The following is a 16,052-nucleotide window of genomic DNA, read 5'->3' as shown; positions in this document are numbered from 1 at the left end:
CCCACAAACACTTACGAACGCTCGCAAACACCCTCACAAACACTCACTAACACCCGCAAACACCCCACAAACACTTACGAACGCCCGCAAATACCTGCAAACACTCACTAACACCCGCAAACACCCCGCAAACACTCACTAACACCCGCAAACACCCCACAAACACTTACGAACGCCCGCAAATACCCGCAAACACTCACTAACGCCCGCATACACCCCGCAAACACTCACTAACACCCCACAAACACTTACGAGTGCCCGCAAACACCCTGCAAACACTCATTAACGACCGCAAACACCCTGCAAACACTCACTAACGCCCGCAAACACCCCACAAACACTTACGAACGCCCGCAAACACCCTGCAAACACTCATTAACGCCCGCAAACACTCAGTAACGCCCACAAACACTCATTAACGTCCGCAAACACCCTGCAAACACTCACTTACGCCCGCAAACACCCCACAAACACTTACGAACGCCCGCAAACACCCTGCAAACACTCATTAACGACCGCAAACACCCTGCAAACACTCACTAACGCCCGCAAACACCCCACAAACACTTACGAACGCCCGCAAACACCCTGCAAACACTCATTAACGCCCGCAAACACTCAGTAACGCCCACAAACACTCATTAACGTCCGCAAACACCCTGCAAACACTCACTTACGCCCGCAAACACCCCACAAACACTTACGAACGCCCGCAAACACCCTGCAAACACTCATTAACGCCCGCAAACAACCCACAAACACTTAAGATGCCCGCAAACACCCTGTAAACACTTATGAACGCCCGCAAACACCCTGCAAACACTCACTTACGCCCGCAAACACCCCACAAACACTTAAGAACGCCCGCAAACACCCTGTAAACACTTACGAACGCCCGCAAACACCCTGCAAACACTCATTAACGTCCGCAAACACCTCTAAAACACTCACTAACACCCATGAACACCCCACAAACCCTCACTATCACCCAAAAAAACACCCCAAAAAAACAAACACTTAACGCTTACACTCACACACACTCACACCCACAAACTACCACAAACACTTACTAACGCCTGCAAACACCCCGCTTAACCCTCACTAACACCCACAAACACATTTACTAACTATATATATAGCAGATTTCTTTGGGTTTCGTATTTTTGCCAGATTTACATTTTTCAGATTATCAAACAACATTTAATATCAGTAAAATATAACCTGAGTAAATATAAAAAAAAACACTTTTTAAAGGATTTCATTTTTCAGTTTTCAGATAGGAAATATAGAGCAAACATAATTACACTAACTAATTACTAACTACATATGATCTTTACATAATTGTACATAATTACATAATTACGCTTGTAATTAAAGTCATGAAGAGCAAATTGACAGAAACTCTAACTGTAAGTAACTGTAGCTTTCTAAGGATTAGAGTATCCAGCTCACTGAGACATCCTGCTCTGAGAAATAGCGGGAGGATTAGATGTAATTATAGTACTATAAGAGATCATGTGATCAGTAATGGAGCCCTATCAGTGACTTGGTACACATCTATGTTCTAGACTGTATTATACAGCATATATATATATATATATATATATATATATATATATTATTTTTTTTTTTTTCTATTACCATATTTTTTCATTTAAAATTTCTAGGAAGGAATCTTTCTAGGCTTGACCTTTCACCCAGTTTATTTCTCAGGCTGTGTTTACTACTCAATCTGAACATATGGCTATATATCCACTTAGCCTAAAGACCCTCTAAACCCCCTAAACCCCCTAAACCACCTTCACCCCGCTCCACCGGTCCCCCTCTCGGCGGTTAAAGTGTTTGTGTTTGCTAGGTTCGCCTCCCGAAAGCCCCAGTGCCCTGTGTATTCCAGCTAGCCCCACACAGCCAGAGGACATTTGGGTCCTCAGGACCTCCCTGACCGGTAAGAGTTGCCCATTTCCCATCAGCCCCTGTCCGTCCTGCGTGTGTCCCCCGTCCTCACGTCCTCACGTGCTTCTCACGTCCCCCCTGCTGGAAACACAGGAAGTGCTCAGGAGGGATGGAGTGAGCCACGGATCGGGTCAGAACCAGTTAACTAACACGCAGAACTCGAGCTCAGTGTTTCTCCAGCACTTTTAATGCTTTTAATATTCTAGCTGCTCACAAACCACTGTTTACCCCACCTTAGCTATAGCACCTGTTACACCTGCTGCCACGAGACCTGCCACTAGACCTGCCACTAGACCTGTCACAGTCACTACTATCATCTGGACGGTATATGATATATGTACACCGATCAAGCATAACTTTCGTATAGTACAACATTCTCTGGCTTTTATTGACCTATATATTATTTTATTTAACACTATAAGGCGCATTAATAATGAACGTATATTTTCTCGTATATTTTCTGGTCTATTTTCATACATAAAAGGCACTGAATTAAAGAAAAAACACATTTTAAGAGACACTATAATACGTAACTTATAATTCAGCAGGTCTCGCCGCTGTGTAATGTTGTGGAGGGGGGTAACTAAGTTAAGAAAAGCTAAACTAAGTAAACTGTAATTAAAAAAAAGAAAGACTTTCTTTTGAAGTCAAATGAGTGCTGGATGTTAATCTGCACAGATTTCTCTTCTGAAAACTCTCCTTTTATTTGGGTGAGTAAAGCAATTCCTTACTTATTTACAGTAAGCTTAGATTCCCGTATTTCTCCAGCATTAAGGCTGGAGCATTAGCATTAGCATTAGTGGCTAGACAGCGCTATTCTAAGGAACCCTGAGTTTTCCGGTAAACCAGAATGATATTAGCTAGTGGTTACATGCAGATTACAGGCCAATATACTTGCCTCTGAACGACGAAAGAGCTAGCTCTTGCTAAGCCGCTAACGGTTAATGTTAATGCTGCTCCAGCAGTGCTAGCCAGGGTTAGCAGCAGCCTACAGGCTGAAAATACTTACCTCTGAACAGGTAAATAGCGGCTTATGTTAATATTAGCACCTCATACACCACCGCCATGCTAATCAGTGCTAATCACTGCAGTGCTGAGAATAACCATCCACCACCCAAATAATAATAATAATAATAATAATAATAATAATAATAATAATAATAATAATAATAATTACTGCTCTGTGGTGGTCCTGTGGGTTCTGAGTATTGAAGAACAGGGTGAAAATAAGGAGGAGAATAATAATAAATTATACAGAGAAACAGATAATGTCATATTGTTATGCTTGATCAGTATATTGTCCCTAAATTAATTGGGATAAACAATGTATAAAAATAACTTAAAATTAACTTAAAAGTGTTAAACAAACTAAATACTCTTTTCTGGACAGTTTCTGAGGCTGGTAACTCTGATCAACTTATCCTGTAGAGGAAACTCTAGCTCCTCTATCCTCTCCTGGGGTGGACTTGATGAGTGCCAGTTCCATCATTATTATTATAATGTACTTTCAATGTTCTTAAAGTTCTCATTTTCAGACTGACTGACCTTAATTTTTTCTTAAAGTATTTTTCTCCTTTATTTAGTTGAGTGGTTGTTTCTTCTCATAATCTGGATTAGAACATTACTCAAATATTCACTATTCACTGTATACCTGTAACTCTACCTCTTCACTACTTTACTTTAACTGATGCTCTCAAACACTTTATTAAGAGACAAGAAATTCAAGTAATTAACTCTTGATGAGTTCAGCACAGCTGTTGATTCTACCTCATAAAACTGACTGAGAAAATCCAGCAGAGATGTGTAAAAGTAAATATAAAACATATTCTGGTTTGTTTAACACTTTTTTGCATAGTAAATAATTCCATGTTTTTCTTCATAGTTTGGATGATTTTAGTGTTAATCTACAATACAGAGCATTTTATAATAATGAAAAAACACTGAATTTAAGGTGTGACATAAAGCTGATAATGTAATTACTGTGACAGGTCTATTTATCACTGTTGTTTTGGGCACAAAGTGAATGTTGTCTCAGTGTCCCTCGTCCCTCTGTCTCTCTCTCTCTCTCTCAGGTGATAGGAACAGTGTTGGGAGTGCGGGCAGTATCGGGAGCAGTCGCAGTGCCGGCAGCGGGCAGAGCACTGACGCCAACTTCACCAACACCACCCAACACCTGCCCGGCACTGCTGCACACGACATCAGCAAGGTGGGATTTATATATTTTACTATACCACAGTAAGTTCCAAATCTGCAATGTGATTGGCTGAGAGGTGTTCTATGAGTGCCGTTATCAGCCGGTAATGCACTGTAACAGAAGCTCTCCATATACGTATTACTCCGCCACATACAGAAAACCTAGCAATGATGCAGCGCCTACAAACCAAATACAAACCAAATGCGATGTCATTGTACACCACTGGGGGCGCTGGATCCAATAGGCCATGTCTCCATTAGGCGGCGCAGACAAAGACGCGTCCCACAAATCAATAAATAAGCCCAGTTAATTAAAAATATATTTTTACACACATTATCAGCCACCAATATCTGCTTAAGAGCTGTTATTATTATATTTTCCAGTTAGTATATTTTGAGTATTTTATGCTGAATGTAATTTGGACTCTTGTAATTCCACAGGTCTCGTTGCTGGGGGCGTCGAAGTAAACAAAACTTTAATTCTTAAAAAAAAAAAAAACATTTTCTTTATTCATATTCTAGTATGAACGAATGTCATGTGAGCCATTTTTTTGTGAAAAGAAGTGCTCCGGTGTTTCTGTATAACCCTGCTTTAATTCACTGAATTAGAGATCTCTGAAGAGAGACAGGATTTCGGCTCTTGCTCATGAATATTCATACTGTACATGCAAACATATCACCTCTGATTGGCTAATAGTAATGCAGCAGAAACGTCTACCGGGAGACGGTGTCTACTCTGCTGCAGCCCGGCTTCTTTAGCTCTGTCTGTGGGCGGTCCTGAGCCGAGGTGGGCGGGGCCATGAATACTAAATTCACGGTTGCCGCTTTTCTTGATCTTGAACTTGTTTATACAGTATATACAGATCTGAACAGGATAATTCACATCTCCAGGAACGTCAAAATCCTATCACTCAAACTGATCACATTAGTGGTGGGCGATACGGCCCTCAAATAATATCATGATATTTCAGGGTATTTTTTTGATAACGATATTCTTGGCGATATGACCAAACACTAAATTAAAATAATAATTTTGAAAATAAAATGAATATTAAAGTTTGTTTGCCTGTATTATTGCATATTATGTTATATTGAACATTCATAATTAAGATTAAGACGTCAATGATTTAACATGTGATGATTAATGAGTAGTAATGCACTCCATATATCCAAGATTAAAGTAAAATAAATGATACTGGTATACAGATATAATCTATATAATCTATATAGTCTCTAGTATATATATATATAATGGGAAATTATGACATTTATTAAATTATTAAATTGTAAATTATATTAAATTATAATTATTAAATTATAACAGTGTGATTTTTCCTGTTTACTTTTTTTGATAATGATATTCAAAAATGTTGTGAACACCAATGCGTCCCAATGCCAATCTGACAGCAAAGCACCGCCCACATTAACTGCGTTATGGGTTTGGATATAATTTGTGATTGGTTCACTCAGGATGCATGTTAATGTCAGGTGTGAATGGTATGTAAAGGGATTTTTTTAGTGCTTTTTGAATTAACTGTTAAATTACTGTAGTTTAATCTAAAACAACTTTTTTACAATACAATATGACATACACTCTAAAAACAGAGGTACAATATGAGTACTTTTTTGTACTCAAAGGTACACTCTTCATAATTGTACCCTCAAAATTATAATACTGGTCTTTACAGGGTCAGATTTATTCCCTCTGAAGTACAAAGTCTTTTCTAACAGCAATAAGTACAGATTTGTACCATTTAAGCAGACAAAAGTTACAGTATTCTGTATCTCTGTACTAATAAACTATATATATATATATTTTAATTGCACATTTTTTATTTGAAAGCCAGACAATTTTGGATCATCAAGTTCTAGACTATATTAGATAGATATTCAGTTGATGATAATGTTTATAATGTTTATAATATTTACTGGCACAAAAAAACATGGGTACAAATAAGGACTTTCATACTTTAATATAAGCCCCAGAAACAACCTAATACTCTTTTAAGTACAAATCTGTTCTTATTTTTCTTAGTGTGTTCAAAGGGCCCTATCTTACACCCTGTGCAAGGTGCTCATTGCTATCTAACACCCCACCAATAGTCTAGTTTCCACCTGCCTGGTTCTGGAAATGAGGTGTGTTCAGGTACATTTCTGGAGTTTTATCTTGTTTATCTTGGTAACAGAAAACACAGGAGCTCCACTGACTGAATACAACCTAGACAGACGCCAACAGTCAGACGTTCATCGCTATCTCGGTAACACAGCCGCTGTGCCGAGCCGAGCGTACACCCCCACTTATTACACACACATGAACACACAGCAGCACAAACCCAACTTTTACATCAACAATATACTATTAATACAACAGAATACTAAAAAAAACCCTGAAAGCGTTGGACGTTTCCAGTCCAGGTAGCTACTCAAGGTGTACTTTCCCCGTCGTTATGATAGCAAAGATACACTGACGCCCTAAATCAAGCTGCACGATGCATGTGATTACCGGCTCGTCATTAGTTTTTTTTCCAGTTTAAAGAACAAATGATATTTAATATTTTCCTATATATATATATATCCTGGTGTACAGCAATCTTTATTTTTAATGGGACATTAAAAATGCTAGTGCTAGTTCCTGTCCAATAATGTTTGATATGTTTTATATATATATATATACACCAATAAGTTTGATGGAAGTAACAGATCATGTTTCTGAGCTTGTCATTCTCTGTTGATGCTATAGGGCTAAAAGAAGATATATAACATCTGTTTATTTACACAGTTATATAGTTATATAGTTATACAGTAAATACACAGTAATATCTAATAGCTGATCATGTGTTTCTTTGCCTATTTTAAGCTCAGAGTAATAAAAAAATATTTAAAAAAGCCTAAAGGCTCATCATTAAGTCTTTTTAATGATAGTAATTAATATCAAGAGCTTATAATAAAAAAAAACATTCCTACAGTACACACTGCTGCTCTATAAAGATAATTGCTGTATTTATGTGTTTGCAGATGGCGCCCTCTGGTGGAGAAGCAGCTGAACAGCACAGTCTGAATCCTGATCTCATCAAATCTGAGTCTGCAGGTCAGTTCACTTTATATAATCAGAGATATTTTACTAGTTATTTTACATTTTCACACAATTATCTGAACTATTTCTACTCCTTACATTTTAATAAAAATATAAAATTAGCCTCGTTACTTCTATTTACTAATTTCAGCTGGTTTTCATTCCGGCTTCTCATCGTTCAATAAAACCCCTATCCAGATAAATCTCTCCATCCAGATAGAGAGAATCTGATTGTGATTGGATGTAGAGAAGTATAAACATATACCATTCCGACTCCCTATTGGTTTATACTGTGATCCATCACACCTGCACACATCCTTCTTTAATATATTTACATTCTACTGTATGTAAAATACATTCATTTACAATGGGGCATATATGCAGCTGAAACACTAGAGAACAGTCTAGTGCAAAATCCCAAATTATATTATCAACATTAATAACATTTTAATATTTTAACAGTATTATAGTCATTATAGCTTTTAGTTAAAATGTATTTTGTGGAGGGGGAGGGGGAGTAGTGCACTATTATAGGACTCTGTGGGCGTGGCCTAAGCTTTTGTTCTTAGTGACTTTATTTTTTCCCCTTACATTACTTTTACTTTTATACTTTAAAAGTAGTTTTAATACCAGTACTTTTTTAAACACTTTTACTTCAAGTTTCATTTCATGTTTCTGAATCAGTTTCTCTGATTTTACTATTTATAGGTTTATATTTGAGTAAAATGAACATTGTTGTTTTATTCTATAAACTACAGACAACATTTCTCCCAAATTACAAATAAAAATATTCTCATTTAGAGCATTTATTTACAGAAAATGAGAAATGACTGAAATAACAAAAAAGATGCAGAGCTTTCAGACCTCAAATAATGCAAAGAAAACAAGTTCATATTTATAAAGTTTTAAGAGTTCAGAAATAATCAATATTTGGTGGAATAATCCTGGTTTTTAATCACAGTTTTTTTTTTCATGCATCTTGGCATCATGTTCTCCTCCACCAGTCTTACACACTGCTTTTGGATAACTTTATGCTGCTTTACTCCTGGTGCAAAAATTCAAGCAGTTCAGTTTGGTGGTTTGATGGTTTGTGATCATCCATCTTCCTCTTGATTATATTCCAGAGGTTTTTAATTTGATAAAATCAAATTGAAATCAGTAGTTTTTGAAACCTTTGTTCATAAATGTTGGTTATATGTGCTGTAAATAAAAAAAATATTGTGTAGGAGCAGGAGACAGTCCAGTTCAGGCTATTCTAGGAACAGTCAGGTTCTCACTCAGTGGGAGGAGGAAGAGGGAAGGAGGAGGGGAAACTGTACAGAGCGAGGGATAAAGTTTAAAATGATAGATAGATAGACGGAGGAGAAACGAGAAGAGAGAAGCCTGTCTGATTTCAGAGGAACATAAAGGAGGGATCTACAGGAGGAATGAGGACAAAACATCTCCTGAAATTCAATTTATTTGGTAAAGGTAAGATCTGACCATCAGAAATGGATTAAAATTGATTAAAATGAATTAAATTGGCCTTTTTACTGGATCTACTTCAGGCCTGGATGGGTTTAGATGGGTTTTAGATAGCCAAGTTAAAGCTCATCGCTATCTTACACCCCGCCAACAGTGTATATTCACTCCTACCTTCCTCCTGTCTGGTTTAAACAGCAGCAGAGCTTCTGAATATATCTACACTGATGGGCGTGGTGTTCTGGAAATTAGGTGTGTTCAGGTACATTTCTGGAGTTTTATCTTGTTTATCTTGGTAACAGAAAACACAGGAGCTCCACTGACTGAATACAACCTAGACAGATGCCAACAGTGAGACGTTCATCGCTATCTCGGTAACACAGGCGCCGTGCCGAGCCGAGCGTACACCCCCACTTATTACACACACATGAACACACAGCAGCACAAACCCAACTTTTACATCAACAATAAACAGAATAGTAAATAAAATAACATCGCTGTTCCCGTAAATGAGCTGCTGGAGCTCCTTCACAGCGTCAACCAGCAGCTCAGTTTCCTCTGCTGAGAAGAGTTTGTTGAACACGTCCAGGTAGCTGCACCGTTACAATAGCAATCCACCAAAGTCAGAGCTCACCTGACTCTACTCTTAAAGGGAATGTTGAGCAAGATTAAGACACTCTGATTGGTTTATTTATTTCACGTTACGCCCCAAATTAATTAACCACACCCATGTTTAATTAAGAGAATTAGTACATGCCTTTGTGTTCCGTTGCGAGACGTGGAAGGTGTACTTTTCCCGTCGTTACGATAGCAAAGACACAATGACACACTGGTGATTTACATATTTTACACTTTTCCTTATATTTCAGTGAAATATACGGAGGATATGTTTTGTTTACATGGTACTTAATATAAAAGCTGCGTGTAAGGTTGAAGGGGCTTTTTAATATTCGTAAAAAATACATTAATAAAATGTTTATTTTAATAATAAATAAAAAATGAAATAAAATGTAAAGGAAACAGTAGCTTGTGCATCACCTCAATTTGTCCTTTTTTACAAATAAAAAATAACTAAATGTAAGAACTAAAAATCTAAATTGTAATTGAAAATCTCTTACAATTTTGAAGAATATTAAGATTAATTTTAATTTTAAACAATATCGTCCAGCCCTAGTTCAGAGGGCGGAGTCAAGACAATAACAATACAGAGCCATGTGCTTAAAGAGAACACAGCTAGAAACACAAATAAGAACACAGAGCAGAAGAACCAAAAAAAGTACCAAGAAAAGAGGAAACACTATGAATACGAGCTAAAAGTGTAACAGTGATGTATTGAGTATTATAAAAGTTTTTTAAAGTGTTCTAATGTTATATTTAGGCCAAATTACCCACCCATAATATTCTGAGGGGCTCTGACGGGATGTATAGTGCTGATGTATGTACAGTATATTATAATAAATTACAGTAAATAATAGTATATAATAGTAAATTACAGTATATTATAGTATGTTATAGTATATAATAGTATATAATAGTATATTATAGTATATTATAGTATATTATACTATATAATAGTATATTATAGTATGTTATAGTATATTATACTATATAATAGTATATTATAGTATATAATAGTATATAATAAATTACAGTAAATAATAGTATATAATAGTAAATTACAGTATATTATAGTATATTATACTATATAATAGTATATTATAGTATATTATAGTATATAATAGTATATAATAGTAAATTACAGTATGTTATAGTATATAATAGTATATAATAGTATATTATAGTATATTATAGTATATAATAGTAAATTACAGTATATTATAGTATATTGTAGTATATAATAGTATATAATAGTATATTATAGTATATAATAGTATATTACAGTATATTATAGTATATTGTAGTATATAATAGTATATAATAGTATATTATAGTATATTATAGTATATAATAGTAAATTACAGTATATTATAGTATATAATAGTAAATTACAGTATATAATAGTATATTATACTATATTATACTATATAATAGTATATTATAGTATATTATAGTATATTATACTATATAATAGTATATTATAGTATATAATAGTAAATTACAGTATATTATAGTATATAATAGTAAATTACAGTATATTATAGTATATTATAGTATATTATACTATATAATAGTATATTATAGTATATAACAGTATATTACAGTATATTATAGTATATTGTAGTATATAATAGTATATAATAGTATATTATAGTATATTATAGTATATAATAGTATATTATAGTATATTATAGTATATAATAGTAAATTACAGTATATTATAGTATATTACAGTGAATTACAGTAAATTAAAGTATATTACTGTATATTATAGTAAACTACAGTATATTAAAGTATATTATAGTATATTATAATAAATGACAGTAAATTACAGTACATTATAGTATATTACTCTATATTAGAGTATTTTCAGTATATTATAGTACATTATAGTATATTACACAGTTTGGGGGATATTCAGTCAGAAGTGTATTATTATGGGATGTGGTACAGATGATGTATGAGAGCAGTGGTGGGAGTTGAGTGCCACAGTAAGAGAAAGGTCAGGACTGTGGTGAATGAGTTCCTGAGGGAAATAAAGTTTTACAGATATAAAAAGCAGCTGTTTCTTTCTTTAATCTGTTCCTGTTATAGAGAAAGCATGCTGCAGATTAATGCAGTTCACTTTAGATACACTTTAGAGACTTATAAGCAATAGCTCAGCCAGTACAATTATTCATATACAACCTCAATCAGAAAAGCACTGGGGCCGTATGAAAATTGCAAGAAAAAAAAGTAGATTTCAGACATTATAGGCCGGCATGTCTGTGGCTGTGTGTGGATTTTTCAAAAAGACAGCATTAAAAAGTTATAGGTACAGGTATAGTACAACGTATCACAAGACCTTTTTTGTCAAAATAAGCCTAGTTTTATGTTCTTTTTAAATGGCATTGTAACACAGACATGGTCATATTTTTTGTGTGTTTTATCTGTAATTGCTCTTTGCATTTTGAAAGAATTTCATAAATTAGCTAAATAAACAAAACAATCTACTCAAAAACACAGTTTTTCCACTTACAACAATTAGCATCACAGCGCTAACGCTCGGAGAAAAGCGCAGCGACTCGGTTCTGATACATCAGCTCACAGACGCAGCCTTGTGCTGATCCACATCACCCTAGGAGTGATGAGGGGAAAGAGCGCCATCTACTGTACTGTACCCACCCAGTTGTACTTGCCCTCTCAGGGCTCCGGCAGCTGATGGCAAGCTGCATGTACGGGATTCGAACCAGCCATCTCCCGATAAAAGCGGCAGCGATTGTTCCCTGATGTCCAGATCAAAAACAATGCTACCTGCGGTTCCAGCAGAACATTATTCTCCTCCTTCTGAATACACTGTGTGTGTGTGTGTGTGTGTGTGTGTGTGTGTTTCCTGTAGGAGCTCCAGGTCGCAGGCAGGTACTGAGCAGCTCCAGACCTGCAGAGCATGGGTTCACTCCACACCTTCACACCTGTCCACAGCAGCTACTGGAGGGCAGGGTCTGTATTTACTGATTCTCACATTTCTTTTTTCCATTTATTCCCATTTATTTTCATATTATTATCAGAATACTGAGCCTTTTAACACTCAAAACCTTTACAAAATGACTTAAAAATAAGATCTTTATTTTTATTTTTTACTATTAATCATATTTATAAGACTACAGGCAACACAGAAATCATATTTTCCTGCTTAATCACTTGTTCATTTCACTTTTCCTCATTATTGTGAGAATATGAAAAAAATCAATAATATCAAGTGAAATTAATATATTGTTAGCGTGTTAATTTTTATGAAAATATCTTGAACTATATATATTTTTTAACATTTGTGTTATTTAACCACTTATTACTTATCTTTTTACTTATCCATGGACATTAAATATATCTGTGTAAAATATACAAAAAAAGATTTAAAGGTAATGTTAAAGCATCAGTCCCTGAGATTTTATAATAAAAGCAGTAATATTTTAAGTTGGATGGGGACATCCATGTTCATATAAATGGTATGAGTGTCCTGTCCTGACGACCAATTTTATAAATGAACTAAATGAACAAAATAATATTTATAACACTCAAACACTTTTTTTTTTACTTTCACAGCAATTTATTTACATTGAATTGTAATAACAGTACTCTTCCACATGCTGTGTGCAATTACACATTCTCACCAGAGGGGTCTCCAAATTCACAAATCCACAAAACCTACAGACTGTTGCTTTAACATTAATTTCTCTTTCTTATATTTGTTATAAAATGTTAATTCAGAGTAAGTCTTGGAAATTGCATTGTTGCACAGTGTTTGTATAAAATATTTATATTCATTTCATATTTCTTACCCCCACATGATTAGTATCAGTGTTAGTAATGTGTTTTTCGTTTCTCAGGATGCAGAGGCCATCTACCAGTGGCTGAGTGAGTTTCAGCTGGAGCATTACACAGCGAACTTCCTCACAGCGGGATACGATGTTCCTACCATCAGCAGAATGACTCCTGAGGTACTGTAGATTAGCCCTCACTTCAATTCCCATAATTCACCTGCACTCACTATTATCAGCCCTCACTACAACTCCCATAATTCACCTGCACCCACTATTATCAGACCTCACTACAACTCCCATAATTCACCTGCACCCACTATTATCAAACCTCACTACAACTCCCATAATTCACCTGCACCCACTATTATCAGCTCTCACTACAACTCCCATAATTCACCTGCACCCACTATTATCAGCCCTCACTACAACTCCCATAATTCACCTGCACCCACTATTATCAGCCCTCACTACAACTCCCATACTTCACCTGCACCCACTATTATCAGACCTCACTACAACTCCCATAATTCATCTGCACCCACTATTATCAAACCTCACTACAACTCCCATAATTCACCTGCACCCACTATTATCAGCCCTCACTACAACTCCCATAATTCACCTGCACCCACTATTATCAGCCCTCACTACAACTCCCATAATTCACCTGCGCCCACTATTATCAGCCCTCACTACAACTCCCATAATTCACCTGCACCCACTATTATCAGCCCTTACTACAACTCCCATAATTCACCTGCACCCACTATTATCAGACCCTCACTACAACTCCCATAATTCACCTGCACCCACTATTATCAGCCCTCACTACAACTCCCATAATTCACCTGCGCCCACTATTATCAGCCCTCACTACAACTCCCATAATTCACCTGCACCCACTATTATCAGCCCTTACTACAACTCCCATAATTCACCTGCACCCACTATTATCAGCCCTCACTACAACTCCCATAATACACCTGCACCCACTATTATCAGCCCTTACTACAACTCCCATAATTCACCTGCACCCACTATTATCAGCCCTCACTACAACTCCCATAATTCACCTGCACCCACTATTATCAGCCCTCACTACAACTCCCATAATTCAACTGCACCCACTATTATCAACCCACACTACAACTCCCATAATACACCTGCACCCACTATTATCAGCCCTTACTACAACTCCCATAATTCACCTGCACCCACTATTATCAGCCCTCACTACAACTCCCATAATTCACCTGCACCCACTATTATCAGCCCTCACTACAACACCCATAATTCACCTGCACCCACTATTATCAGCCCTCAGTACAACTCCCATAATTCACCTGCACCCACTATTATCAGACCCTCACTACAATTCCCATAATTCACCTGCACCCACTATTATCAGCTCTCACTACAACTCCCATAATTCACCTGCACCCACTATTATCAGACCCTCACTACAATTCCCATAATTCACCTGCACTTGTAATACACAGTGCATAAATACACAATTGACTTTTTAATGTAGTTTTTGCTTTGTAATGCAATGGAAGGCATGTCTCCACATACATCACATAAAACTACTAAATACATACATTAATCATTTGTGTGCACATATTTTATATACTTTTATAAAGTAATATGCATATTTCTAGGATTATTACCAATGTTTAAAGGTATAGTAGAAATATTAGTAATTCTAAATTTTATAAGTAATATTCTTAAATATTCTAATTGCAGGATCTCACAGCTATTGGTGTAACAAAACCCGGCCATCGCAAGAAGATCTCAATGGAAATCAGCAACCTGAACATTCCAGAGTGGCTCCCAGATTATATTCCAGTACGTATTTAAGAACTTTTTCAGATTTTTGATAATTAAACAAAATATGTTTGTGAACATCATGCTTAAAAGAACAGTCAGCAGGCAGCTCGAAAACGTGCACAAGGCATGAACTAATTCTTTTAATAATTTATCATGGGTGTGGTTGAAATAAACCAATCAGTGTGTTACTTGCTCATCATTCACTTTAAGAGTCAGGTGAGCTCTGACTTTGGTGCATTGGTATCTTAACAGCGCAGCGCTTTTGCGCTTCTCAGCAGAGGAAACTGAGCTGCTGGTTGACGCTGTGAAGGAGCTCCAGCAGCTAATTTACGGGAACAGCAATGTTATTTTATTTACTATTCTGTTTATTGTTGATGTAAAAGCTCTTTTTTGTGCTGCTGCTGCATGGCTAAGATATGATTGGACGGCTGACTGTTGACTGTTGCCAGGGTTTTAATCAGTCAGTGGCGCACTGTGTTTTCCACCACCAGGAAAGAAATACACCAGATATTTACCTAAACACACCTCACTTCCAGACCACCACGCCCATCAGTGTAGATATATTAATAGACAGGGTGTTGACGGGGTGTAAGATAGCAATGTGTTAGAGGTATTACTAGTGATACAGGGAGTTCATATGAATGGGAAATTGGCTAATTAGCCTTCCAATTTGGGGAGAAAATGGGATAAAATAAGAAACAAAATGTAAAAAAAAAAAGTTAAAATGCAGAGTTTTAAGAGAATATTGTCTTGATTATTCTTTTTTTTCTTTCTTTTTTTCCAGTCTGATATCGGTGAATGGCTGGGAACTATTGGACTCTCTCAATACCAGAAGAGATTAGCAGAGAACGGCTATGACTCCGTTAGCATTGTGCGAGACATCACATGGGAGGATCTGCAGGAAATAGGCATAAACAAGCTAGGTAGGAGGACATACCTCATACTTTTGTTTTAGAAACTTAAAACTATTACATACCACTGATATAATGATAACAGAATAGCATAAAAAAGCAATTCTACACTTTTTAAAGACAACAAAATTTGCATTGATCATTTATTATAATTAGTTTGGGAATGATATACATATTTCTTCACCTACAGGGTTTGGACAATGAAACTGAAACACC

At 36.1% G+C, this 16,052-nt stretch overlaps 1 protein-coding gene across 2 annotated transcripts in view; it reads left to right on the top strand.

The window, feature by feature from the left end:
• The window catches only part of caskin2 (CASK interacting protein 2), a 109,855-nt gene that overhangs the window by 85,428 nt on the left and 8,375 nt on the right, over positions 1-16,052 (top strand). Inside the window, exons 13-19 of one of the 2 annotated variants that reach the window (XM_049464641.1) lie at positions 1,856-1,945; positions 4,026-4,159; positions 7,162-7,234; positions 12,177-12,277; positions 13,165-13,275; positions 14,842-14,943; positions 15,710-15,848. In XM_049464641.1, the coding sequence (XP_049320598.1) occupies positions 1,856-1,945; positions 4,026-4,159; positions 7,162-7,234; positions 12,177-12,277; positions 13,165-13,275; positions 14,842-14,943; positions 15,710-15,848 (750 nt within the window). The remainder of the gene's footprint in view (positions 1-1,855; positions 1,946-4,025; positions 4,160-7,161; positions 7,235-12,176; positions 12,278-13,164; positions 13,276-14,841; positions 14,944-15,709; positions 15,849-16,052) is intronic. The other variant, XM_049464642.1, reaches the window with a different exon arrangement.

The sequence above is a fragment of the Astyanax mexicanus genome, chromosome 15 (assembly GCF_023375975.1).
Source record: "Astyanax mexicanus isolate ESR-SI-001 chromosome 15, AstMex3_surface, whole genome shotgun sequence".
In the NCBI taxonomy this organism is placed as follows: domain Eukaryota; kingdom Metazoa; phylum Chordata; class Actinopteri; order Characiformes; family Acestrorhamphidae; genus Astyanax; species Astyanax mexicanus.
The sequence above is the reverse complement of the archived record's forward strand: the minus strand, read 5'-3'. Positions and strand labels throughout refer to the sequence as shown.